At 41.2% G+C, this 25,739-nt stretch overlaps 1 protein-coding gene across 1 annotated transcript; it reads right to left on the bottom strand.

The window, feature by feature from the left end:
- Window positions 1–20,249: 20,249 nt before the first annotated feature.
- Window positions 20,250–22,159, bottom strand: PIGM (phosphatidylinositol glycan anchor biosynthesis class M). The gene has a single exon (XM_048937768.1). It carries the CDS (start codon window positions 22,133–22,135, stop codon window positions 20,879–20,881), a length of 1,257 nt encoding a protein of 418 aa, XP_048793725.1. The 5' UTR covers window positions 22,136–22,159; the 3' UTR covers window positions 20,250–20,878.
- Window positions 22,160–25,739: the final 3,580 nt, after the last annotated feature.

Below are 25,739 nucleotides of genomic sequence, written 5' to 3'. Positions count from 1 at the left end.
TTTTGAGGATGTGAGTCACGTGTTCACTGGTTATGCTAAGAAATCACGGAGGAATGCTAAACTACATCTGTAAGATAATGAATAACATTTCATATCAAAATCATGTAGGTCACTGTTTTGCATTTTTTATTAGCTATCTGCTTGTTCTTCCATACAACTCGGCAAGGGGGCTCTTTACCGAGGTTGGTTGTACCATACACTCTGTTGTGCTCACCATTTTGCCTCATGAATACTGATTCCCCAGGGAAACTTTTTTTCAATCACCTCCTTTCTTGTATGAACATGTGGCTTGAATGCTGAACATCCTTTCTTGTCCAGTTACCTTTATTCCTGTCCTGATTAGAAATGCAGGCATTAATGTCAAAGACATTAAATTGTTTTCAAATAAGAAGCTAAACACTGAGTGTTGTTCGAAGACCGTGGTTTCCTTCAGCAATGTCCTTTACCTGAAAGTGAACTGAGGTATTCCACAGACAGGGCTTCTCTGAGAGCTGTCACACAGAGGAAGAGAAGGACTTCACTTCATGATGGGCTAGGGCTGAAGATACCCATTTGTCATACTGCAACATGTATTTTTAAAGTGCTGAGCAGGTCCAGATAGTGTTTTCTTGCACTCTGTAATTCCTGCCTTCAGACTGCTCCATTATTTGGAATATAAATACCAGTGTATCACTAGGAAGCATATCAAACATTGCAGTGGGGCTTAGTCTGACAGTAATGATGCCTTTTATTTTATATAATCATAGAAAGTGAATTGTGTAGTTCTTCAGTATTCCTCTTCTGAGAACGTGGCTTCAGTGTCTTGCTTTCAGGCTACATAATCAATTGCTCTTTATAGTTTCACAGGGATGAGAGGCGGATGTAATTGAATAAGTAAGTCAGAGTAAGATTTGTGCCCATGGCATGTACTACGTGTAGAATTACATGGTTACAGTAAGCCTGGACCTGTGCAGAGGGTTTCACCAGTGCTCATCCTGCCTGCCCTCTTTGCCAGCTGCAAACATTTAACTGCAGCTGGCAGACCAGAGGAACACATCAGAAGAAGGGAAAGAGAAAAGCTCAAGAAGAGGACTCCAGGACAAGATTTCTGATTTTCTGTTCTTGTGTCTTCTTTAGGAGCTCCTCCAGTTTATGTTTGCATGAATTTACTTCAAATTCCAGTCGCAGAGGAAGGAAGTTTACTAGCAGCACTCATGAAGAAAGAGCTTCACTGTGTTGAACATCTTTTGATTTCTCTCTAAATTTGTCTCTCTTGAACCCTGTGAACCAGCAGGCATGAGAGCCACCCAGCAGCAGGGTAAGGGCGTTGCTGCTCTCTTTGACAATAGCAGCACGTATGAAAAAATGTCTTCTCCTCCTTTAATGCTGCCTCCTTTTTTATTTAATGATTCAGTGTCAGGGAATCAAAATGCCAAGTAGAATATTCAGTAGCTAATAGGTGGAAGGATCAGCAAAATAAAATAAGTAGGATCAGTACGAGCCAGCTAACCTTATTCTGTAAGGAAATATGTGAGTGGATGTATTAGTAGACAAAACAATGTTTGGTTTTGGATTAGGTGTACTGCCCTGAACTCACAGCAGTTATTTAGGTGGAAAACTGCATAGGATTTAATAAAAATGCCAGTGACAGCAGGATGAATTTGTTTTCCCTAGGGCAAACCTGAAACTTTGCATGTGCCTGCATATATATAATTCTTTTTCTGTGACTGGGAAAGTGGCCAAATGAAAATGTTTTCATGGCAAGTATAATTAAAAAAATTGCTTACTACCTGAGCAAGTCTCACCAGATGCCAGTGAGTACCAATGAATATCAATCAAGAAAATACTTGCTCAAATAAAATCATAAATTAACTAGCTAATTCTATAGGATACATGTCATCCTTGATCAAAATAATACACTCCTCAGTGGGAGTCAGCCACACAAAAATTATGATTGCACAATACAGCCTGGGGATCCATTCTAGGAGACAAAGAAAAAGTCAATAATCTCATGAATCTCCTTTTGAAGTACATACATATTTCAAATATAAAATTGAACGAATAAAAAAATTTTATATATCTATCAGGATATTCCTCATGCAAGTAATGGAACTATGGAGGTCTGAAAGAGAAAAGAAGAGCTGCTGTTTGTTCCCTTGGATAGAAATCTTTAGTTCTGTTGGCCCAGAAAGGCTGTTTACTTTCAAAAATGCTTTTCAGTGGGGGTGCTGTTAGATGAAGAAGGGACTTATCACAGATTATTATAAAACCAGTCTAAGACTATTGAACCCCTCTGTTTTTCCCTTACAGTACAATTACAGATTTTTATTTTTTTTTCAAATAGAAGGCTACGGGGCTGAGAGGGAGGAAAGCCAGGCAGGAGTAGAGGGAAGGCTTTAGCACAGCATCAAGCTTAGGACCTCCAGATTTATCAGTATGCCACAGGAAGTTAAACCACAAGAGTCCATAGCTTCTTGAGAGATGAAGAATACATCTTTGTAAGAGTCTAAATGTTAGCGTTTCTATACAGCAGTGCAATGTAGAAGCGTCCAAATTATCACAAGGACTAAGTGTAGTTAAGCCATATGTTCGTGGGCTTACCTGCATCTGGCCTCCTAAATCAGCCAAGACAGAAGGCCACAGTGTATAAAGACTAGCCTTAGTCTCCGAAACAGCTTGCGATCTCTAGAAATTATGCATATTGGGATACAAAGAAGGTGCCCAACGAGTGGCTTGGGAGACTAAAATGCTTCCCAGGATTACTTGAAATGACTGAGAAGCCATTGTAAGCACTCCAACACAGAAGCAAACCTGCCTGGAAATCCACAGGGCAGCAGCACCCTGCTGCTGACAACACATCAATGGGAATGATGCTGTGGACACACTGCTGGGGAGATGCTTTTAATACTAAGCAGGAGGAAGAGGCAGCTTGTACTAGGCCACTATTCCAGCTAACCCCTAGAAAGTGAGGTTCTTTTGCTGGGGATGGAGAGTGAGTTCTGAGTTCGTGGCCAAGGCTACACAGGTCAGGGATCATGTGCCTCCTGAGCTGCCTGGTACGTTCGAGCAGTCTGACTTATCGTTCAGTCCTGGAAGGGAAGCACTTTCATTCCGAGCAGAATTTATGCCTGCAGCAAAGAGCCTTGCCATGGTGTTGACCTCACATTAATAAAACAATAGTATGAAGGATGCAAAGAGAGGTAGCCTGAAGTATTATCTGCAAGAAACTTCCTTGAGTCACTCTAAACACATCTTTCTGTAAGATATTAAGCATTAAAGAAGCATATGCCCCTCACCACTCTAGATCTAGAAAATAGGAATCAGTGGAAGGAATTTTCACCTTACATGACTGCCATTTATACACTATTGGTTTGAAAATCATTACACCTGATTCTAATTTACATGTGAGAACTTTTAAACAGCATGAAGGGGCCTTTAAGGGTATGATTTACATTCAAGAACTTCTACATTGCCAAAATACCTAGCAGAGCAGTGATATACAACCTCCATGAAAGTGGAGATTGGGCACAGTCACCCGAAAATGGACATCATTTGACAGATCTGGCTCCAGTTGGTTCTGGGGGAGGGAACAAGATCTGAACAGCCAGGGATGACAAGAACAAGTGCTGTATAAAACGACGTCCATGAAGCTATATCCTTTGCACATACTCTTTTCTTTTTTTCCTCTTTCCTCCTCTGTTCCTGCATCTGTTGCAGCAAAGATCTCTGCTCTAAGTAACAGAAAAAGAGAGAGGAAAATGATTTCATCATGATTTCATGTGATTTCCCTGGGTAGGTAAAAATAAAGTTGTTAGACAGGTGACCATGCATGAATGTCACAGAAGCAACAGCACCATCTTCTCTGTGCTTTTCCTATATATGTAGAGCTAAAAATAGCTGATACAATGTTGGCTTAAGATTTTATCTGTCTATATCAGTGTTCTCTCAATGACGGTGAAACAACCTGGCAACACTCATGCAAATGCCAGATCAGTATCTGGCATGGAAGACATTATGTCAAGAACAGCTAGAAATAGTAGGGAGTTTTTCCATTAAAAACTTATGAGAATGCTTCACTGGGGAGAGCAAGAGACTGCTTGGGTAGGGCTCAGAGGGCTCAGATGAGACTAGATACCAGGAGGAGACAGAGTATCCCATGTGGAGAATGGGCACATCCCCTTTTTTCCTCCTGTATGTTAGAGCTAAGTTTTTTGTTTTTTGTTTTTTTCTTTTTCTTTTTTTTTTTTCTCCCCCCTGGAAGTCTAAATCTGATATCCAGATTCTTCTGGTTTTGAGGTCACTGGATGCCCTGAGATAACACTAATGCTCACTGTCACTGTCCCATCTGCCTTTCTTCCTTCTTCTGCTCTCAAGAATCCGAATATATGTCTAGTCATATATTTTCTTTTGTTTTCCTATAAGATCAAAACCTCAGTATTATTCATGAAGCTGAACTTAACACTCTGGACAGTACTAGTGAGAAAAAAAAAAGTGATGATTGAGAGTAACTGTGTAAAATTATTTTTCAAAGTACTTCAGTAGTGTAAGAGCTAAGGGAGGCAATAAAAACAGCACAGAGTTTTTTTGTTTTTAGTCAAGAAAGAAAGAGCTCCTCTCTGATCAGAATCCCATCTCTGTACCCTTTTTGTCCTCAGAAGAGTTTCCCAGAAGGCTGGGAGAAGCACGCTCTCAAACAGAAGTTAACAGAAGTGTCTAATAGATGGATCATGTAAAAACACTTTGTGATTGCTGTTGCTTTTCAAGCCCACAGTCATGAGTAATCCCTCATTTCCTTCCTTCTTTCTTCCACAGGATATTACAAGGAAGACCAGATTGCCAAGAGAGCAAACGAAGGGATGGCACCAAAAGCAGCTGCCAAGTTTGGATTCCTCAGACAGGAACAGACTGATCAGCAACAAAGCCCAAAGAAATATTTGGCTTTGAGTCATTTTCTTTAGCACCACGGGGAACAAAAAATGGAGGAGGGAGAGCAGTGGCAGGGAGCTGCAGATGATTCTGCTGCCTGTTTAGTTTTTTTATACAGAGCAATTTAATTGTGAAGTAGAGGTTTTTCATGTACATTACATAAGAGAGTTCCCAATATAGTAAGCACATATCGGGTGTTTACTAAAATCCCGAAGGACGTCACATTAGGAATACTGGTACCTCAAAGACATTTACCAAGAGCATCTTCAGCAAACAGATATCTAAAAAGGAGAATTATTCCTATGCTAGATGAAAGCAGGGCCATGCAAAGACTAGATCAGCCTATTTGTTACAGAAATGTGAGTGAGTAGTTCAAGACAAGACTTCCTAATTTACACGGGTGACCTTCAACTCTATGATTTCTTCATTCCTTTCAGTTTTTACCTTTGATGTCTGGTTTGCATTTTCTAAAGAGATTCAGGAAATTAGTGTCACTGTTTGAGGTCTGAATGGCCTTGTAAAGAATTAAAAACAGACAAAAGAGATGTTTTCAATGTTTTTTTAACAGCCATATAACTTGTTTCAATGCTTGTATGACACTAAGCGTGTGTACCAGCAACTTTCCAATTTTTGCAAGAGCTGGCAGATAGAAAAGCTCCTTAATAAAACAGCAACATATTTTTCTTTCAGATTTGCAGTTTCTAAATGTCACTCTTTTCTTGCTGATTTATAAAGATCTTCTCTTACCAGATCCAACCAGAGCAATACATACACATGAAATATACTGTACTTCAAAAGTAATGTCTTTTCCCTTGATAGAATCAAAAATTGTGGTGAAACACTGAAAATTATGTCTGCTTTACAAATTTTATGAAGTAAATCAAATGGTTGGATCTTTCTGAAAGAGAAGTCTTCTAATTCTATGCATAAAGTGGCACAGTGCACTGTAGAGAAAGGATGCTGATTTACAGACACTCAAAACCATGCATTTAATTTCTGTAAAAGACTGTCTTCTAACTATGTAATTCAGTACATTTGAGTAAATAATGTACCTGTGCTATTTACTGAAAGGTACACTTCAGAATTACTTCCTTATATGTAACTTGAACAATTTAATACCTCAAGAAATTGCATGAAGTGAAGAAAAACCTAGCCATAACCATAGTGTAAATAAGATTTTAATTGAAAAGAGCCACGAAAGACAATCAAACAAATTTCTCCTGAAGATAGACACAGTATTCAGTGGCCACCCTTGGAGAAGTCACTACTTGGGGGACAAAAGTGAAAATTTAGAAAAACATAACATTTTCTCTTTATTCAGAACAGGATTCTTATTTTGGTACAAACTTCAGGGAGTTCTGGAGTTATCCCATGCTCCTGGGCTGCAGGTGAGAAATCTCCAGAGCTGTATGAGTCACTGTGGTCAGTCATGCAATTTGCACTGGGCTCTGTTATAAATAACTCCTACTAGCAGCTAAAATAGCTGCCGGTGATGCTCAGCAGATTTGCAGGTTTCATGATTTTTAAGGTCCTAACTGGGCCAATAGCTTCACCTGTGCCTCACAGACACCAACACTGTCTGTTTTTCCAGATGGAAGAATGCTGCTGTTGCTCGCCCATCACTTACCTTGCCTGCTTTGTAGTTTCTGCCTTCCAGTGACTGGGAAGTTTGGTTTGTTTGCAGTTAGCCTTCTAACGCCTCCTGTTTTTTCATATGTGGAAAACAAAGCAAATAATAAAAGAATAATCTTTGCTGCAGGTGTAAAGATTAAGCTGCAGTGTCATCTGAACTTTGCTTCCTTGAAATGCGTGCCTAAAAAGGCTCCCTGAGCCTCTGATTTATGGGGGAGTGTTAAACATTTGGGAAGCTCTGGCATGTGTTGGGGGGAACCATTTCCTGGAATGTTGTCAGACTGTGGCTGAATATGTTCTAAAGAAGAATTCTTTGTACAACCACACTGCTCTCACTCACAACTCTCACTTATAGGGAAAGCATCACAGAAGAATAGTCCTTCATGGAAAACTCTCAAGCTCAGTAAATATATATTTTTATCCATCCACAAAACAAAACAGGGTAGAAGCCAGCTACTTAAAACATACCTGCTAAAGGTAATTTCAGACATGGACCAGAGTATGAAGGGGTCTGAAAGAATGTACAGTAATTAGTATTAAACTCATTTATTAATCCACTGATCTCTTTATTTTTACAAAAAAAAAAAAAAAAAAAAAAAAAAAAAGCCAACAACAACAAAAGGCAGAAATTAGGAAGGACTGAAATTTGAGGAAGGAAATAAAATATTTGCTGGTATCTCTAAGACAGTTTGAAGCTGCTATAAATGAAGTTTTTATACTGATATCATGTAAGTAACATCTTGGCACAGTGGAGGCACGGTGGAGGCATGATATGGAGCACGGTGAGATGGTGAGAACCTGCCAGTTTAACCAGTGCTACAAACATAACCAAAGTTTGCTGAAGTAGAAGAATAGAGCCCATAGCCTTCTTTGAAGCAGATCCCCTTGTAAGGACACGTCACATCAGAGATGCTCTGAGCAAGATTACGCCATTTCCTAACAGGGATAACAGTCCTGAATGCAGGTGGTTTGGTCACCTGCAGACCGTGCTTGGAAATCATCCCTATGTAGTGGGCACACGGGGCTGTAGCTTGAGTTGACCTTAGCTAATTAAAAAGAATTCTTTGTGTAACGCTTTTGCTTTTCCTGTCAGACAAAGATGATCCTGTATTGAAAAGAGATTTGAGTTTTTCAAGGAATCACATTGAAATGATACTGGAATTGCTCCACTTGGCTCAGTTTCTTGCATTGTTGGAGCATCAGCTATTTGTCTTAATATTAATTATTTAACATTTAATAATATCATTTGTCTTAATTGAGCAGTGTGCGCTCATTCTCTGCAGATCCTTGAATGGAAGTAGAAAAAGGATGACCAGGACCTATGTCAGCTGGAACTGTGTCCTACAAACATAGAGCATGCTATTCTACAGAATGTCTACTCGCAAAGGATGAGCATATGAGGCTTTCACAGATTGAATATACAGTCAATGTGCAAAATATTTAGATTAAATTTAAATACAGTATATTAAACAGCTTTGTAAGACCAAATACATACATGTTTTTTACGAGTATGATATATTTTAGACAATTCAGAGGACTGAATTCTGTAGGTGGTACTGAAGTTTCTCAATAATCTGAATTAAAGGAAGGAGAATGACTGCAGAGAGGGCCAAAGATGGTTAATTTACATGCAGAGCTTGGCCTCAGAACAGGGCTGAATTTAAAGATGTAAACAGAGTAATTGCCAGTGTGAAATAGAAACATATGTAATAGTTGGATATGATAATTTAAGATGTAATTTTGGATAATAAGGGTGTTTTCAGAGAGCAGAATAGCAATGAATGTCTTTCCACTTTGGTGCACCACAATGCTATTATTATTTCCTGCAGTGTTTTAATGAAGTTCAACTGCATAATCTACAATAACTATTTCTGCATCTTTGATTAAATTCATAAACAGACAATAAGAAAACAAAATTACAGGAAATAATGAAGAACACAGCAAAAAAAAAAAAAAATCTATATATATGGGGGATTTTTTTACTATGACTAAGGATACCTTGCAGTGAGTGAAATGAAAATTAAGAAAATAAGGACTTAGTAAAACTCTTCTTCAGAGGCACTTGCTGAAAAATTCATCTCCTAAATGGCTGTTGAAGAAGAGGTGCGGGCACTGGGTCTTTTACGGCATAGTTGTTTTGTCTCTGTATTCTGGTTAGCTGTAATTGTGATGCTGTAATCATACTTATGGAAGTAACCACACTAAGCATGACTTTTCACACAGGAACTCCCGCTGGTGGTGTGGCTGACTGGTAGCACAACTATAGACATGACTACCATACCCCCCTGCAATCACAGATGTGAGCTAATAGCTAGCAAAAAGCTGCTTAGCCCCCAGTCCCCGCAAGAGATTCTTTATTGCCTGTGTGGGTTTAATTAGGGCATCCAAATTGGAAGCCCTGAAAATTGTAAAAGATGTGAATAAGATGCAGGTCTATGAAGAACTGAAAACCTGTCATTGAATTAAAGGAAACATGGCTCTAAAGGCTATCAGAAGGCAGATTGGATCAGGTGCTTCTGTTTTATGCTTTTCTCGTGACAAATGGCCAGACCAGGAGGGACAGTCTTCCATACTGGGAAAGAAATCTCAGAAAATGTGAAGGAAAAACGGACTGAGATTTCAGACTGACACTTTTCAGAATTAATCGGTCTACAAATTCTTTTATTAACTTTTTTTAATAGAAGAAAATCTAGAGACACTGTCTTTATTCTGCCTAATTCTTGCAGTGACAGACTTTTATCTAGAAGGACTATTGCCTTTCATCTAGACTTGATTTGTTGTGCTCCCAGCTACCAGGAGAGAGGAAGTTCTCCTTCCCACTGAGGCACAGCAAAAACATCCTGAAAAAGCTCCAATGTAATTGCCAAATTCTGCCCTTAATTACCCTTCTGTACTTGCACTGATTTCCACAGGAATCAAAAAGCCTGAGTTTCCAATGCTGAAATGTCCACATAGGTTTTTCTTCAATTAAATGGAATGTATACCCATGCATTTTTCAAAGATTAAAGCGTTTTCAGTCACTTCAGGCTACAGCACCATCAGCAAATAGTGCAGAATAAAGTGAATGGAGAAGTAGGCTGGAGCAGCTGAGGACGAGGCCCAGAGAACATCTGGGAGGTTGCTGCAGAGTAGCTTTGGCATTGCCCTGCTTTATGGCATTACTGCGGTCTCTGAAGCCAAGGAAACTGCCATCCCACATGGGAGAGATGGGTGCCGGAAAAGGAGGGACAGTGAAAGAAGAAAGGAAGACAGAGGCAAACCCTTTGGAACAGTTCATCCATGCAGGGATGGTATCAGAGATGGTATCAGAAAGAAAGGAAAAGATAGTGGTGAGGGGACGCCTCTGTTGGAGAAACAAGAGCTGTTCTCTTGGAGGACTGGCAGCAAACACGGAGGTGCAGATGCCTTTGCACAGTACAGGGAGGATTCAGGTTAACAGAGGATGACTCAGCCTGGTTAAAGAGTGCTGTACAGGTGGATGCTTATACCACACATGCCAGTTGCAGTAGAAATTCATGGCTTGATCCAGTGACTGAGCATCTGGTAAGAAGGCAGAGCCAACCCAAGGGAGCTCAGGTGCATGCAGTTTACCCGAGTGACCAGAAGGGGTGGAGCCAGGATCCATCCCTTCCCAGACCTCATTTAAAGTTGGCAGTGGAAGTAGGGGTATCTCCTTGGAGTTTCCTGTGTTCTGGAGGCCTTCTGAAGGTAAGCAGGTTTTTTTTTTTTGTTTTTTTTGTTTTTTTTTTTTTTTTTTTTTTTTTAATCTTCCATTTCAGTGCCTACAGCTGTTGTATCTGACCAAATCCTCACTGAGAACTTTATTTACTGATTACTTTTTACATTTATTATGTGTTACTAATACTATTTACTTTATTTATACATCTTTACTGAGGCATTATTTATTGCAGGGATCTTATTATGCATATCTGTTTGGGAAACAAATACACACATTGTATTATATATTCAAAAGCCTTCAGATTAAGACTACTTTCTGTCCTATACAATTAACTGTTAATGATGACCTAGATGGGACAGCTGCTAGATACCAACTTCTGTGTCATCCGGTCTCACAAAAGACAAAAATCCCCCATTTCCTTTGAAAGCAGCTCTTCTATGTGGTACCATATGACCTGTCTAAACTTTCAAGGTTGAAGCGCATCTTTTACTTTCAATGTGTGTTTTTAAAATTGCTTTGCAGTCATCTGCCATTGAATTAGCATCCACGTTGCTGCTCTAAACATGAGCCACAGAGCTCTCTTGCAGTATTCTGACCCTTTTTTTCTATAACAGATATGATCTTCATATTCATTTGCCAAACATACATAAGGTTATACGTTCTCAGGAATTTATTTGACCTTTAAGATGCTGAACTATATATGTGTTCAGTGACTAATGTGGCTCAATTCCTTTGGAAACAGTTTTCATTTGGCCTGCAGCCAAATTAATTCTAGCACCTTGGCTTGACAGGAAGATGTAACTATTAATTTCTCAGTTTTTGCAAATATGCCTTTATTTAGGTCCAAATAATGCTCAAATTCTAAGGAGCTCAGTGTTCACCTGAGGCCTCCTCTCTCATCCTGAGGATTGATTTTAGGCAAATGTCAGCTACTAATTAACACTAAGGATCAGACTAGTTGTAGTTACTCCAAACTGCTGAATTAATATTTAGGTGTTAGCCTTGATGAACTGCAATGAAAATGCATTTTATATGGTACTGTAAATTGTGTGTAATGTCTCTGTAACAAGAATTCACTTATTTTTCTTCAGAGGTGAAATCAATGCCAAAACTCAGGAAAATATGTAAGTGTGAAACAAAGAGACCAGCTAGACTTTGAATAGCTTCTGCCCCATCTCTTGAGATACTGTCCCATAAGTGAGATGGGGGTTACTTTCCAGGCACTCAGTATGCTTGAATTAAACTGGTCTAATAATTTGTCTGAGTTCACCTAGTTTTTAACTGCCTAGCAAGCCAAAATCATTCCCTGATCAAACAGATCTGTTGTGTCAGCTTTGATTTCTTTCTGATTTTTCTTGCCTATCAATCTGCTGTCAGCTGCTAACTGTCATCTGTGAAATGCTTATGAAATATATTGTGGCTGTGCTTTACTGGACCAGTCTGATAGCATCCTTTCTGGGGGGGGGGGGGGGGGGGGGGAAGGCAAGCAGGCACACACAGGCCCAGAAAGAACTAAGGCAGTGATTGAAACATGGTGCTGTTAAGGGAGGAGCACAACTGTGAATGAGTGACAATGGGGACAATGCTGGTGATGCTCTTGTAGTTAAGAATCTAGGAATAAGTGAAATGGATGGGACCAAATGCTCTATGAACCTGGTATTCTTCTCCAAATCTGGCCAGTAAAAGATGTAGAGAAAAACTAGAGAAGCACAGAAAAGATTTGTCCAGCAATACAATGCTAATTTGCTATGTCTTGCAGTGAAGTGAATTCTTGAAATTTCTGTAGATGTTTTTGTGTCCAGGAGCCCTTGGCAAACTCTTCTTCTGTGTGTTTGTCCACCTATTTTCATAACCCTGTAACTTAGCATTCTCAGCATCCAGAATTAGGAGCCAGTTTATTCACCATTTCTGCTGTTAACAGATCTGCAAAGGACCTATTCTCTTTTGGAGAGAGCCAAGTACTTTCTCCTTCAAGCCTTCAGAAGATGTAAAAATGATTCTGAGTATAATGAAGTTCAGAAATCCCTTGTGTGAGCTTTGACAGTACATAATGATGGAAACAGGCTAGTGTCAGAGTTACTTCTCACTACACAATCATTTGGTCTTTGCATTAGTTTTCTCTTCTGACACCTAGTTCTAGACTTTCTAACCTTTCCACACCTGAATTAGAAATAAAATGAAAATGACTTTTTGCTCGGAGCCACATTTATTTTCCTGCTTCTCATTTTGCATATGCATTCATACCTGCTATCACAACTAAAAAGCAATTGGAATTCCTTACTTTAAAAAGACAGCAGTGGCAGTCATCAATTTCACCAAGAGGCAAAACTGGTTGTATTGTACGAGGCAGGGGATATAGCTGTCACTGACTAGTTTTCAGATCAGCCAAGAAGGGTACTAATCACAATCTGGCAATAAAGAAAGAATAGCTTACCCCTTACTGAGGATAAAGACTTGCTGGAAAACAGCGAAAGGAGGCAGTCTCCAAATAAAGATGCTTCCCCTTCAGCTGCCAGCCCTAAAATGAGGTTAGGTGGATTCTGTCAACTCACTCTGGTCCCACATGTGAATTCTTGACAACTGTGCTCTCAGGGCTGGCTATGCCTCCCTAGCATGTGCTCTGTCATTTACCTGGACTTGAGCAAGGCCTCTGACATGGTCTCACATAACATTCTTATCTCTAAATTGGAGGGATGTGGATTTGATGGGTGGACCACTCGATGGATAAGAAACTGGTTGAAAGGCCACAGACAGAGGGTGGTCATCAATGGCTCTATGTCCAGGTGCAGGCTGGTAACAACCAGCGTCTGCCAGGCATCAGTCTTGGGACATCTTTATCAATGACATCGATGATAGAATTGAGTGTACCCTCAGCAAGTTTACTGATGACACCAAGCTGAGTGGTGTGGTTGACAGCATGGAAGGGATGCCATTCAGAAGGAGCTCAACAGACTTGAAAGGTGGGCCGGAGTGAACCTGATGAGGTTCAACACAGCAAAGTGCAGCGTTCTCCACCTGAGCTGGAGGAAGCAGTCCTTGAGAACAGCCCTGTGGAGAAGGACCTGGTGGTCTTGATGGATGAAAAGCTTAACATGAGCCAGCAGTGCGCTCTTGCAGCTCAGAAAGTAAGTGGTATCCTGGGCTCCATCATAAGAGGGGTGGCCAGCAGGGACAGCAAGGTGATTGTCCCCCTCTATTCTGTTCTTGTCAGGCCCAATCTGGAGTACTGTGTCCAGGTCTGGAGTCCCCAGTACAAGAAACACAGGGAGCTATTGGAGAGGGTTCAGAGGAGAGCCACGAAGATGATCAGGGGACTGGAGCACCTTCCCTATGAAGACAGGCTGAGGGAGCTGGACTTGTTCAGCCTGGAGAAAAGAAGGCTGCAGAGTGACCTCATTGCAGCCTTTCAGTACCTAAAGGGAGCCTGTAAACAGGAGGGGAGTCAACTCTTTGAAATGGTAGATAACTGCAGGACAAGAGGAAATGGTTTCAAGTTGAGGCAGGAAAGATTTAAGTTGGATGTCAGGGGGAAGTTCTTTACTATGAGAATGGTGAGGTGCTGCAACAGGCTGCCCAGAGAAGTTGTGGATGCCCCGTTCCTGGAGGTGTTCAAGGCCAGACTGGATGGGGCCCTGGGCAGCCTGGTCTAGTATTAAATGGGGAGGTTGGTGGCCCTGCATATGGCAGGGGGGTTGGAGATTCTGATCCTTGAGGCTCCTTCCAACCCTGGCCATTCTGTGTGATTCGGTCACTGGTTCAGGCTGTGACCTGATCATTCCCATACATGAGCCCTAAGGAAATGTCCTGCTAAAGGGTCTGAAGTGGCCCTGTAACCCAAGAGGAGGACCCTTTTATCTTTAGCAAATGCTCATCCAGTTAGGCTGGGCATGAAGTCCCTGAATATGCTGCTGTAATGCTGTAGCTGTAGAGATATATATTAAGATATATGTATGATAATAGGTGTAACTGTCATAGCATATCTCAAGGCAACATCTGATTGCCTTAAGCATAATGGTAGGCTTTACTTTGGGTATGTCATTGGGAAGTTTATACCTGTGCATTCACACTGCTTCCAGCACTGAGCATACACTTGTTCTGGTAGCCTAGGCAGTGAAAGCAGATTTAAAGTTCCCTGTAACTGTTCCTTGTACAGTACATGAGTCTGGATTTCATTTTGGTAGTGACACCTGCATTTTTCTAGTGACACCTCTGGGAAAAGACTAATGCAAAAGAATAGTTTTACCTCTATCTGAACAGAGAATGAACATTCTTCTTCAGAGGGAAGGACAGCTATTAATTTTTGCTTGGATAACAGCATAGTGTACAGGATGTTTTATGAATACACATTTTGCATCTGAAGTGCTGTCTCACATCTGAGGCACTAGCAGCTACTTATGCCAGCTGCAGAGCTGCCTCTGGTTTCATTTCCCTAATACATTTTCAATAACTACTTCCAATACAATCTAAGCAGGCTGCTAATAATAAAATTTTATTATCTTGCAGTATCAACTACCTTGTAATTTTTTTTAATGTTTATTCTTTACTGTCTAGCTTTCTACTATGAGTGCTGTTAACCTACACTTTTATATCTTCATTTAACTTCAGCACTGGTCCACTCTTTCACATAAATACAATGCTAGAATGCATTTGGGAACTTAATATATCTCACAGAAGACTTATATTCACCTTTTTTGTATGTATGTTTTTTAAACACAAAGTCTTTAGGCATTTATGATTTACTAACAATCAGTTTAAAACCATTGAAACACGATTCCAATCGCTTCCTGGCAGTGTGTTACAGGAATGGCTCGGGAGGCATGTTATGGCTAGAATTAGCCGTTTGAATGGATCAAGCAACCAAAAGCAGCAGAGGAAAATAGCACAGCAAGCCAAAGTCATTTGCTAATGATTAGTGGTAGAAGCCAGATCATAGTCAAGGTCTTGTGGGCCTCACTTCTGTCCTTGTTTTTTGATCACTTTGCTCCATCCTGCATGTGTCAATTTTGGCACTAGATGTGCCATATTTCTTTGCAGTGAGAAAATAACATTTGGTTTGCTTCCAGCAACAAACTTTCTTATACTTAATCAAACAGTTTATTAGAGCATGAAGGAAAATTGGTCACGGCTTCAGTTCCTGTACTGCCTGAATTAACAAGCTGGCTGTTGCCAACACCAAACTTGGAAGTGCTAATGGTAATTAAAAACTATTTTCACATAGATCTCACAGTTTTAAGGTGGAGAAGTATTTGATACTCATGTAAATTTCCAGACTATGTATTTTTTAAAAAAGTATTTTAAAAAAGTGATACTTTCTATGAGATGATGTTATCGGTGGGAAAGAGATAATTAATGAATTATTAATGCTCTGTGTGATGTGGCATTTGTTCACCTTTAGTATGTTCATGACTAGTATGTTCTCTAAAATCTCTTAAGAGAAGTTTGAAACTACAACTTATAAATATTACTATTTTTTTGTTAACTTCCTTGTTCTTGTTCTAGCAGCAAAATACAGAAAAAAATAGTGCTAATATTGAAATGGACAGGCTATCTGTAGCTTCACTCTTATTTGGCAGGAGTCCATGTGACTCATTCAGTCAAGTTTCTCTCAGGTGCATTTAGGTAAAATGCCTTATATTAACTAAGTACTCTTACCTCAAGCTCAAGTGGCACTGTGTTCCAAAAGGTGAATCTCCTCAATTATTCAACATATTCACACTATACGTTCAGGGGAAACAAGAGAAGGATAATCATACTTTGTTTTCCACTTCATTTTCTAAGCCTGCTTCCTAGCTAATTCAATCTACCGCATCAGTAGGAGGGACAAGCGAGAGACTGAAAAAATGTTGACTGTCAGATCAACAGGGGATTTGAATTAATGTTCTTTAGCACAGAATGGAAGCATATGGGCCGCGGGATGCAGCTCTCCTTGGAAAATTACTACCAAAACAGTACCATCTCTATTAACACAGCTGCTGGCTTGTGAAGCAGAAATCAGTTCTTCCTTACATTAACCTTCAAGAAGCATTTTCAGAGTTACTGTACGCTAATATCTTGTCTCTTGCTTTACTCTAACGTTGCCTATTAAAACTCTATTCCAAGTCACACCTGCACAGCTCAGTAAGCATTACTGCAGGATGTAACATCCTATGGACTCTTCCTATGGTAACGTGAAAGAATAGAAGTTGTGTTCACCCAGCCTGATAACTGTTACCAAACCTCACTTTTCTCATGTGAAAAAGGAAAGCACATTTTGATAGAATGTCTTTCACATAAATATTGTCTGTTCCCTGCTACAAGCATACTGCTCAATTTGCCTGCATGTCAGCTGATTTCCAAGGCAGAAGTTCTGTCCTCCTACATAATCAGATACAGACATTTCCTTTAGATAATACTGCCACAGATGTTCTAGTTTTCTACCCCACTGTTTTCCCCAGGAAATAGTAAGGCTTCCTTATCTCTCATTTCTTTACTTGCAAGCACTGAAATAAACGTTTTATCTAAAAAGAATGTTAAAGATTCAAACTTTAATTTCAGCATTTTATTCTTGGAACTTAAGTGTAATCTATGCGCTAAGTAGGACTGCCTGCAATGTGCAACCTCTTTTTTTCTGTGGCAGTCCAGCTCAGTGTGTGCCAGAAAGGAGGTCTGTCACTAAGGCTCTGTGTGGGGAATCAAAGACTTGGTATTTTGTTATGGCCTGTGCTACCATATCCTGTATTATCATCTTATACAACTTCCTTAATCTTTTCATGCTTCATCTCTCAATGTAAAATAATAATGGACACTTCTGATTTATGTGGGAAACGGTATAGCTACAGCTATAGCTTCTGAGTGGTTTAACAGTCTGCCGATGGAAGGCACAGATGAGTTCAGGGACTTGGGTCTGCTGAGAGGTTAGCAGGAGTGTGCAGGGACTGAAGGGACGCTCACTAGGACTTTTGCTAAAATGAAGTACCACTGATTTACATTGTTAAAAAAGAATACTGGTGAAATGGGTACAGGTATAGTCAGAATGCACGGGTTCTTGAAAGTGTCTCTTCCAACTCATTATCCTTGCTGCCCACGCAAGAATGGGTTTGAATTTGATCTCACTGAAGACATTGTCCTCATCCCATAGTGCTGCTAGCACTGCGGTGTGCGTTCTAAAGCTGTCCTTTGGAATGATGTGAACGTAGTTTTTGAGTTCTATGTGTTCACTGTGAACTTTGCTCTTTTGGAATAGTTGCTTTGTTATTCTCAGCCTAAAAAAAAAAGTTTGCTCATGATTTACTGTCTTCAGCATTAGCTTTCTCTATAAAGCCTTAGGAAAATGTTGGAATTTTCCATTACTGTTACATATAAAAGCTTCAAGGTGTCTTTAAAAACCAACCAAACAAAAATGGATGAGCTCATTTTAGAGCATAAAATTACTGATTTTTAGGACTATAGAAATCAATACAATTCTGGTTACACTGTTAAGGAAATTGCATAATAAGGACTAAGATTGTGGCTATTGGGTCAGAGATGCTAATTTAGCATGCTCAGTCAGTAACTCAGTGAACCATTTCTTGTGACGTTTTTGTGTACTTTGTTTTAGTAATTTCATGCATAAATTTTGCAGCAAATCAATTCAGTGTTGAAGATTTGACTAAAGACTTGTGAATTCACTATGAGCCTTTGGACTAAAGGCTACAATGTAAAAGGCAAGGCAAAAACACTATTTGTCTGTATTTCTTTTTCTTCTTTCCCTTTAGTGTCTGAAGACTGATTTCAGTGCAGTCTATGAAATCTGCAAAAGAAACACAGATCTGTTGGGCAATTCTACAATTTCTTACTTAAATAGCACTAGAATTTTTGCAACCCAGAAGAATGATAGCTAGTATCAGCATTCAGACACTTCAGTTCCTAACTACTAGAAGGAAAATGGACATATGATCACTAATTGAAAAAATCTGAACACTAGCAAAATCAGTACTGTTCCATAGAAAATTAATTTAGTAAATTTTAAGGATGCTTTAATTAATGACCACGACTTGTTCATGAATTACAACTTGTTCTGCAGTTGGCTACAGTTACTTGATTTAATGCTTTTTATCAGTGACTGAAGCTATTCAATTCCACTTATCATACAAATTGCTTTTGATATCTATACACCCTCAAAGAGCTTTGATGTTCATATCTTTCAGTTCATTTCTCCCATCCAATTTTGTGCTAGAGATCTTTCATCCTACATTTTAGGCATTCTTGCCCTACCTGCAAGACCTGCCTGAAAAATCAGGAGTTTGTCAAAAGAATGTGTTCGCTTCATCAGGTTTGTGGTTAGCACTATCTGATGATGTGAAGGTGAGTGTGAATGGGGCCAGCAGGGAAAATCAGCATGCCTTTGCAGCTTAGGAGCAGAACCAACTCTATCCCATTCTGAGCAGGGGAATCTTTACTTCCAAGATAACGTCAAAATGGCTGAACAAGGCTGGAACAGTGCAAGGATATGCTACATCTGGTAGTGTGCCCTTTGGCTTGAGGCTACTGGGGCTTGAGAGTTTCCACTGCTTTCTGTAATTGTCCCGATTCACACAACAAAAACCCACAGCCCAGCCCCAAGTGACTGAACTATGCTAGGACAGAAAGAGCTGTCAGTAAGCGAGTTGTGGAGCTACTGAAGCATGGGGGAAGCATAGAATCACAAGGTTGGAAAGGACCTACAAGATCATCAAGTCCAACTGTCCTCTCACCAGCATTGCTACCACAAGCCACTAAACCATATCTTGCAGCTCCTCATACAGACACCTCTTGAACACTGCCAGGGACAGTGACTCCATGACCTCCCTTGGCAGCCATTCCAGTGCCTGTCTATTCTCTGAGAGAAAAAAATTTTTCCTTATATCTAACCTAAATTTCCTCTGGTACAACCTGTCATGTGCTTGGGTCCTGTTTGTTGTCTGGGAGAAGAATCCAAACCCCTCCTCATCACAGCCTCCCTTCAGGAAGTTGTAGAGTGCAATGAGGTCTCCTCTGAGCCTCCTCTTCCCCAGACTGAACAATCCCAGCTCCCTCTGGAGATCTCAGGATTCTAATAGGCAGCATTACACAGGAACTTTGGCCTCATTCTTTCCCACTGGTGCCACTGGAATCACACTGACTGATTGGAATTACTTTGTCTTGAAAGTCTATGTTCTCGTAGATTACTACATAATTTCACTTTCCTTCAGATGTTAGGTAGGGCATAACTTAAACTTCAGGTAAATATCAAATTTCTTATTTCTTATCTATTTAAACTGAATATCTTGTTAAAAACCACACAGCTAGTTGCTTCCTCTGCCAAAAGCTGTAGAGAGTAGACCTCTGGTAGCATGTTCTTAAGGAGAGTATTGACTCCTAGATGACTCTGATTTCTTCTCATTACCACTCACATCTCCTGTCTCATACGGTAATAAATATCTCATTTTGACAGGACACAGAAACTGTTTTAAAACTTTCCTTTTCTTCTGGCAAGTGCTACATTTTCTCAGATCCCTTCACTTTCTTTTTTGTTCATTTTTTAATAGCAGAGAGATTGAACTATTGAGAAACTATATAGTGCGTATGGGACACAGTTGTCATTTGAGCTGCACTTTGACTCTGCTTTGACTCTGTATTTGATTCTCTTAGTATCTACAATGACTGCTAATAAAACACAGATTAAAGCAGTGCGTTTTTTTTTTTTTTTTTTTTTTTTTTTTTTTTTTTTTTTTTTAAAGATTGGGGCAGCAAGGAAGACAAATACTTTTGCTCTGTATGTTTCTGTCATCCAAGGCAGGTATTTGTTTTTACCTCTAGCAAGAGAATGGATTAAGTCTGCCTATTCAAAAATCCCAAAAGCACTGAAAAGGGGGGAAAAAATGTGTCAGAGTAATAAAACAGAGTAAGAATCTTAAAGTAAATGCAAAGTTTCAAGAGTCCCTTCTTCACTGAAGAAAGACTGGGTACAGGCCCTGAGCAGTGCACTACTAAATTGTTAGTGCGAGAAGAAAAAAAATCCCACCATATATATATATATTGTATTTATTTGTAAGCTTAATCCTTGCAAAACCCCTCACCCAGTTACTGGAATGTATAAGACCATCAAACTCACAACATGCCGTTATATTATAATGACTATAATAATCTGTGTTTTCTTAGACAAAAGCCACAGTCCTTAACAAGGACAGAGCACAGTAACAATGAGAAAAAGGGCACTGGGGAGTATGACTGGGACTGCACTGTAGGAAGTCATGAGCCAGAAAGAAGCCCACAGCACAGGCAATTCCCTTGGTGGCCAGGGCACAGCCCCACCACATCTGGCAACAGCAGACAGAGATGAGTGCAGGGAATGAGTCCACCTGCAGCCCCAGATGTGGCTAGTGATGAACCAGGTCTAGGGTCCCTCCAGTGAATTCAGTCATGAGCAGCAGCAGTCAGCCAGGTCAAGGCTACAATGCAGATTTAGTCCATGTGGCAGGTGGGTTCCCTTGTAGACACAGATCAGGGTAGGCCAGTGGCTGCTTGCTGCAGTTAAAACCTATGAATGCCCTCAGAGCCCTAACAAAGCATTGCTTACATACACCATCCATTATATAATGTACACATTTATGTTAATCAAAGTGCTCCTGGTATGAAAAGCCTTACTAAAGACAATGTCACTGTTTCTAAATTTTGGTCCACTTATTACTGCTCTTTGACTTTCTTGGCAACTTGTGTTTCCCATTGATAATGTGAAATAATCTGTACAAGTACGAAGCTATTGATAAAAAGGAAAAGCAAGCCAGCCAGCCATATAAATAAAAAAGTGTTATAACCTTTGAACTCCAGAAAGTAGGCAGGAGCAAGCCACAGGCCTTGCCCAACAAACCACAGAAAGAGCAGCAGCACACCACGACGCCAGGACATTTTAATATTAGGTATTATGATAGGCAAAAGGCAGAGGTACCAGATAAAATACTGGGACGTGCACACTTTGTTAAAGCTCACAAAAATAGCGGTGTGTAGGAAACAACAAAAAACAAGGTCTTTGTAAAACGCTACAGACACCACCAGGAGCAGAAGCAGCTGCGGCAGGAAAGCTGCGAGCCCAAGGGCAAAACTCCATTTGCTCTCCGCAGTTAAATACAACATGTAGAAATAGGGAGAGAAGTTGTGCCGGATATCCCTCCTGGTCAGGTGGTAGAGGTAGGCGTGCTCCAAAAACTCCCAGCCGTAGAGGTGATAAAACAGGACGGTCGAGGCGGCCAACACGGATCCAGAGACCGCTCCGAAAAGCAGCACGTCGCGGTTCAGCGCCCGCACTACCCGCTTCCAGACGCCCCCTACCAGCGTAAACTTGGCCGTTCCGTCACGCCCCTTCCCCGCCGCCCCTTCCCTGCCGCCCTGCAGGCGCAGCGCTATGGGCAACGCGTAGGTCAGCGGGTAGATCTTCAGGTGCACGGCCAGCCCGTAGCATAGCGCGGCCCTCCCTACGCTCCCCGCTTCCACCAGGTGCAGGGCGGCCAGCACCAGCGCGGCCACCAGCGCCTCCGCGTTGCCCCGGCTGGACACGGCCATGGGCAGCGGGTTGAGCAGCCAGGCGGCGGCACAGCACCCGCAGGCCCGCCCGGGGGAGGCCCCTCGGTGCCGTAGAGCCCGGTAGGCCACGCCGGCGGCCGCCAGGTCCCCGGCCACGAAAAGCAGTTTCCCGAAGAGCTCGCCGAGGAGAATGTTGGGCGTCAGCAGCCAGGCCAGCAGTGGCGTGTAGCGGAAGGTGGCCCGCCGGTAGGGAGACTGCCCCTGGGTCACCAGCCGCGCCGCGTCCGTGAACACCCGGTAGTCGACGTCGGTGTACCGCACCCGCATGACCGCGTCCTGGTACAGGCCGTACAGCACCAGGCTCAGCCTGGCCAACAGCCCCGCGCCCAGCGCAGCGCCCAGCCCCGGACGCCCCCCCGCCATGGCCGCGCTCACCCGGAGAGCACCCAGCGGTGCCTGCGCATGCGCGTGATGGCGCGTGCGTGGTGTGGCGCTGAAGCTGCTGCCCTGCCCGGGGAAGGGAAAGGGCGCTTCATTTTAGAATCACAAGATCTCCAAGGTTGGAAAAGACCTTCAGGATCATCCAGCCCAACCATCCGCCTATCACCAACAGTACTCACTAAACCACGTCCCTCAACACAAAATCCAAACGTCCCTTGAACACCTCCAGGGCTGGTGACTCCACCACCTCCCTGGGCAGCCCATTCCAGGGCTTGACCGCTCTTTCAGAAAAGTAGTACTTACTAACCTGCTGCCTGAATCTGCCCTGGCACTGCTTGCAGCGTTTAAGGAGCTGCCGATGGCTTCAGGGCACCTTTGTCGTTTTGGGCTGTAGGCGCTGGTGCTTCCCAGCTCTGAGGTGCCTCTGGAGACAGAAGCATCAGTACCGACAGCAACCACCACCGTCCGCTGTTAGAGCGGCATTAGCGATGGCATTTCCCTGTCTGTGGTGCCCGGCTGCACGGGGTGTGGAGGAGTACCGCCCGTTGGGGCTGCAGGGCGCAGCTGTGGGCGCTGCCGCGGGCTTTTTCGCCACTGCTGCCCCTCCTCACGCCGGCGCGCTGCGCGGCTCCCTCAGAGCTGTAAAGCTGTGCACGTGTAAGCTAAGAAAGAGAAAGGAAGAATAACACCCGCTGTTTACTTTCTGCCGGTAGCTGCGTTTTGCCTAGATATTTGAGTTCACTTTAGAACTCTTAGGTAAGCTCCCTTCCGCGTTCAATTTCGCATTTGTTTGTGTTAGGGACGGCACTATGACGATCAGAATTTAAAAAGAGGTGTCAGTTTTTCCCTGTGTAGATCACTACGTGTTGCCATATGTAGATCCCCCCAAAAGCCATGCTTCCTGCTTATTTCCATAGCAAACGCAACGGATAGAAAGTACACAATAGTACCGTTGGATGGAGCAAATTCTCAGCTGCAAAGCGTAACTTCTCAGCATCGCCACCACTGTTAGCTGTGCATTTTTGTCAGCAGTGGCCAGGAGCCTGCATGCCATGCTCCTCAAAACACGTGCCAGTAGAGGTGACCCGCTGTTCCACAGCTGCTGTGATGGTGTTGAAATGAGGTACCCACTGCCTTACTGTGCTCCTATCCACTGCTTGGTCACCTTAAGCATTCAACAAGCACTGATGGATGGTCAATGGGTGCAATTTTTCCTGCGTAGAGGAATCCTACACATTTGCTTCATCAGCTCTTCCACATCAGACGCCATTTTGTCGGACTGTCCCTCTGCTGCTGTCTGTCCCATGGCAACAACATGTAAAATCCACCTTCGGTGTCATGGGCCAACGTAATAAAATAGGAGACGTTACTTTCAGACCAGTCTTCATACTAATTAGACAACTTCCACAGGAATCATTGTGAAATTTCTCCATTAATTTACCATATGACACCATTAAGTCCTAAAGCTGATAATTAAGGTATTTTTGGGTTTGGTGATATTTCATCTCCTTCCTCCTTTTATATATCTTGTACCATAATGGTTGGGATGTTGTACAGAAAGCTCTGTCACCCAATCTTTTGCAGTGGCCAAGGTACCCTGTGGAAACACTAGGAAATAATAGAGGCTTACAGAATCGTTGGAACTGAAATCACTTGATATTCTATGGAACTACGAGTCCAAGAAAAATTGAGCATGTAGATACTCAATTCTGAGCTTTTGTTTCAGGAAGTTTATTGCTAAAAAAGAATTGTTCTTGCTATCTCCGTTTCCTCCCAGGATTATCTTGTGATTCTTCTGTAACTGCCCTTAATGGAATATTGTTTCACATTCTTTGTGGAAGCTGTCTATTGCTAGAAGAGAATTTGTTGCAGTTAATTTGATGGTGTGTCAAATTTAAATGTTACTGTTTAAATAATACTAGTTTAATAAAGAAACGTTTCCATTTGGTGATCTCTGAGATGCTTTTTTTTGTTTGTTTCTGACAGTTTGTTTTTGGACAAATATTTAATCTCCTCTGAAGTTAACAGAAGTTGCGAGGCTGTCCCTAGTGACTCTTTATCTGGATTCTAAAGAAGAAAAGGTAGATAATTTAATTCTAAAGTGTCCTAAAGTTAATAAGATAGAAAAACTACTTTAGCTATTGTTGTATATAATGTAACTGTATGACATTGCTCATGCTGAAAAAATAATTGATTTTCCTTATCAATAATTTAACATCTTGAAAATAAGCCTGAAGCTCTGCAGAGAATTAATGTCTGGCTCAAAAAGGTATTTGGCTTCAGATTTGATACCAGCTTGCTTAACCTGGTTTGTCATGTAGACTTTAATGCAGGAAGGAGGGCAGTCTTATTAAAGCTGTAAATCTATTGTTCCTGTAAAATGCTGCTTTTATTTATACAAGACATGAGGAGCCACTTTTAGAAAATGCTGGAAAATAAAAACTAATAGAACCACTGAGACCAAAGCTGATTGATTCCAGTGCACATGGAGATGGAAACAGTATGGAGGAAAATGTGGAGTGGAGTCGAGCATAGTCATGCATGAAATACGAATTAAATAGAAATGCATATGGGAATATATGCACATCTATTTATTTTATAAGCATCCGCTTGTATGTACACATAGTAAACAGACCTTTCCTGTTACCCATTGTGTATTTGGGTTACACAGTCTCAAAGGTGGTACCATCAGATATTTTATAAACTGGAAGCTACTGAAGAGGTGCAAAGAAGTCAACTGAACTAAAAGATGATTTGGTAGTATGTAGGAAGGAAGATCTTTGAAATTCTAAAAAGGTAGACTGCTGTGCTATGATTTATTTGGGTTCCCTTCCAATTTCTTTGGTTTTTGAACTTCAAATGTTTCCTTACAAGAGAATATTCCTGCATAATGTATTTATCAACTGCCAGTGTGATTGATAAAGCAATTGGTACAATCTGTTTCTTGCAGCGCATAAAATTTGATAGAAGAACTGAATAACATCTATGTTAGATATTTTGAGCTTGGTAAATTTTTTTTTTGCAAATATAAGTGATGCCTTCCAAATATTTGTGTTGGGTTGAACTTCAGCTATTTTTGGCAAATGGAAAGTATGGCTAAGATTATATAATGATGTATTCACTTCTGCTTTAACACTGGAATTAATAATACAGTAGGTTTTTCAAAAATAAGATGAAAAAGACATTAGATCTCTTCACAAAAGAAAATCACTGTTATAAATATAAGGTCACAAGTTTTGACTTTTCTTTTTTTTCTGTTAATGTATTTACTTAATACTGATGGATAAATCTATTCCCTTCTTCACACGTTATGCTAAAAATGTGTCTAGTCAGAGAACGTGCTATGATTGCAAAGGAAATTTTTTTCATCACATTATGGCTTCTCACAGCATGTTTTAAGTGTTGCTTGCATTTCAGAAAGAAAAAAAAAATGAAAAAATCTACCATTGAGAAAATGCTTGTGGAACATTTGTCAGCAAGAGTAAGTCTTCTGAGGTATGATGCTGACCTAGGGAGAGATTCCAAAAGATTGCTCAGATTTAAGGCAGCCATAAATGTCCTAAACAGCTCTCGGTCACAAGACATA

Source organism: Lagopus muta, chromosome 2, assembly GCF_023343835.1.
Source record: "Lagopus muta isolate bLagMut1 chromosome 2, bLagMut1 primary, whole genome shotgun sequence".
Lineage (NCBI taxonomy): Eukaryota > Metazoa > Chordata > Aves > Galliformes > Phasianidae > Lagopus > Lagopus muta.
This window is presented reverse-complemented; position numbering and strand designations above follow the sequence as displayed.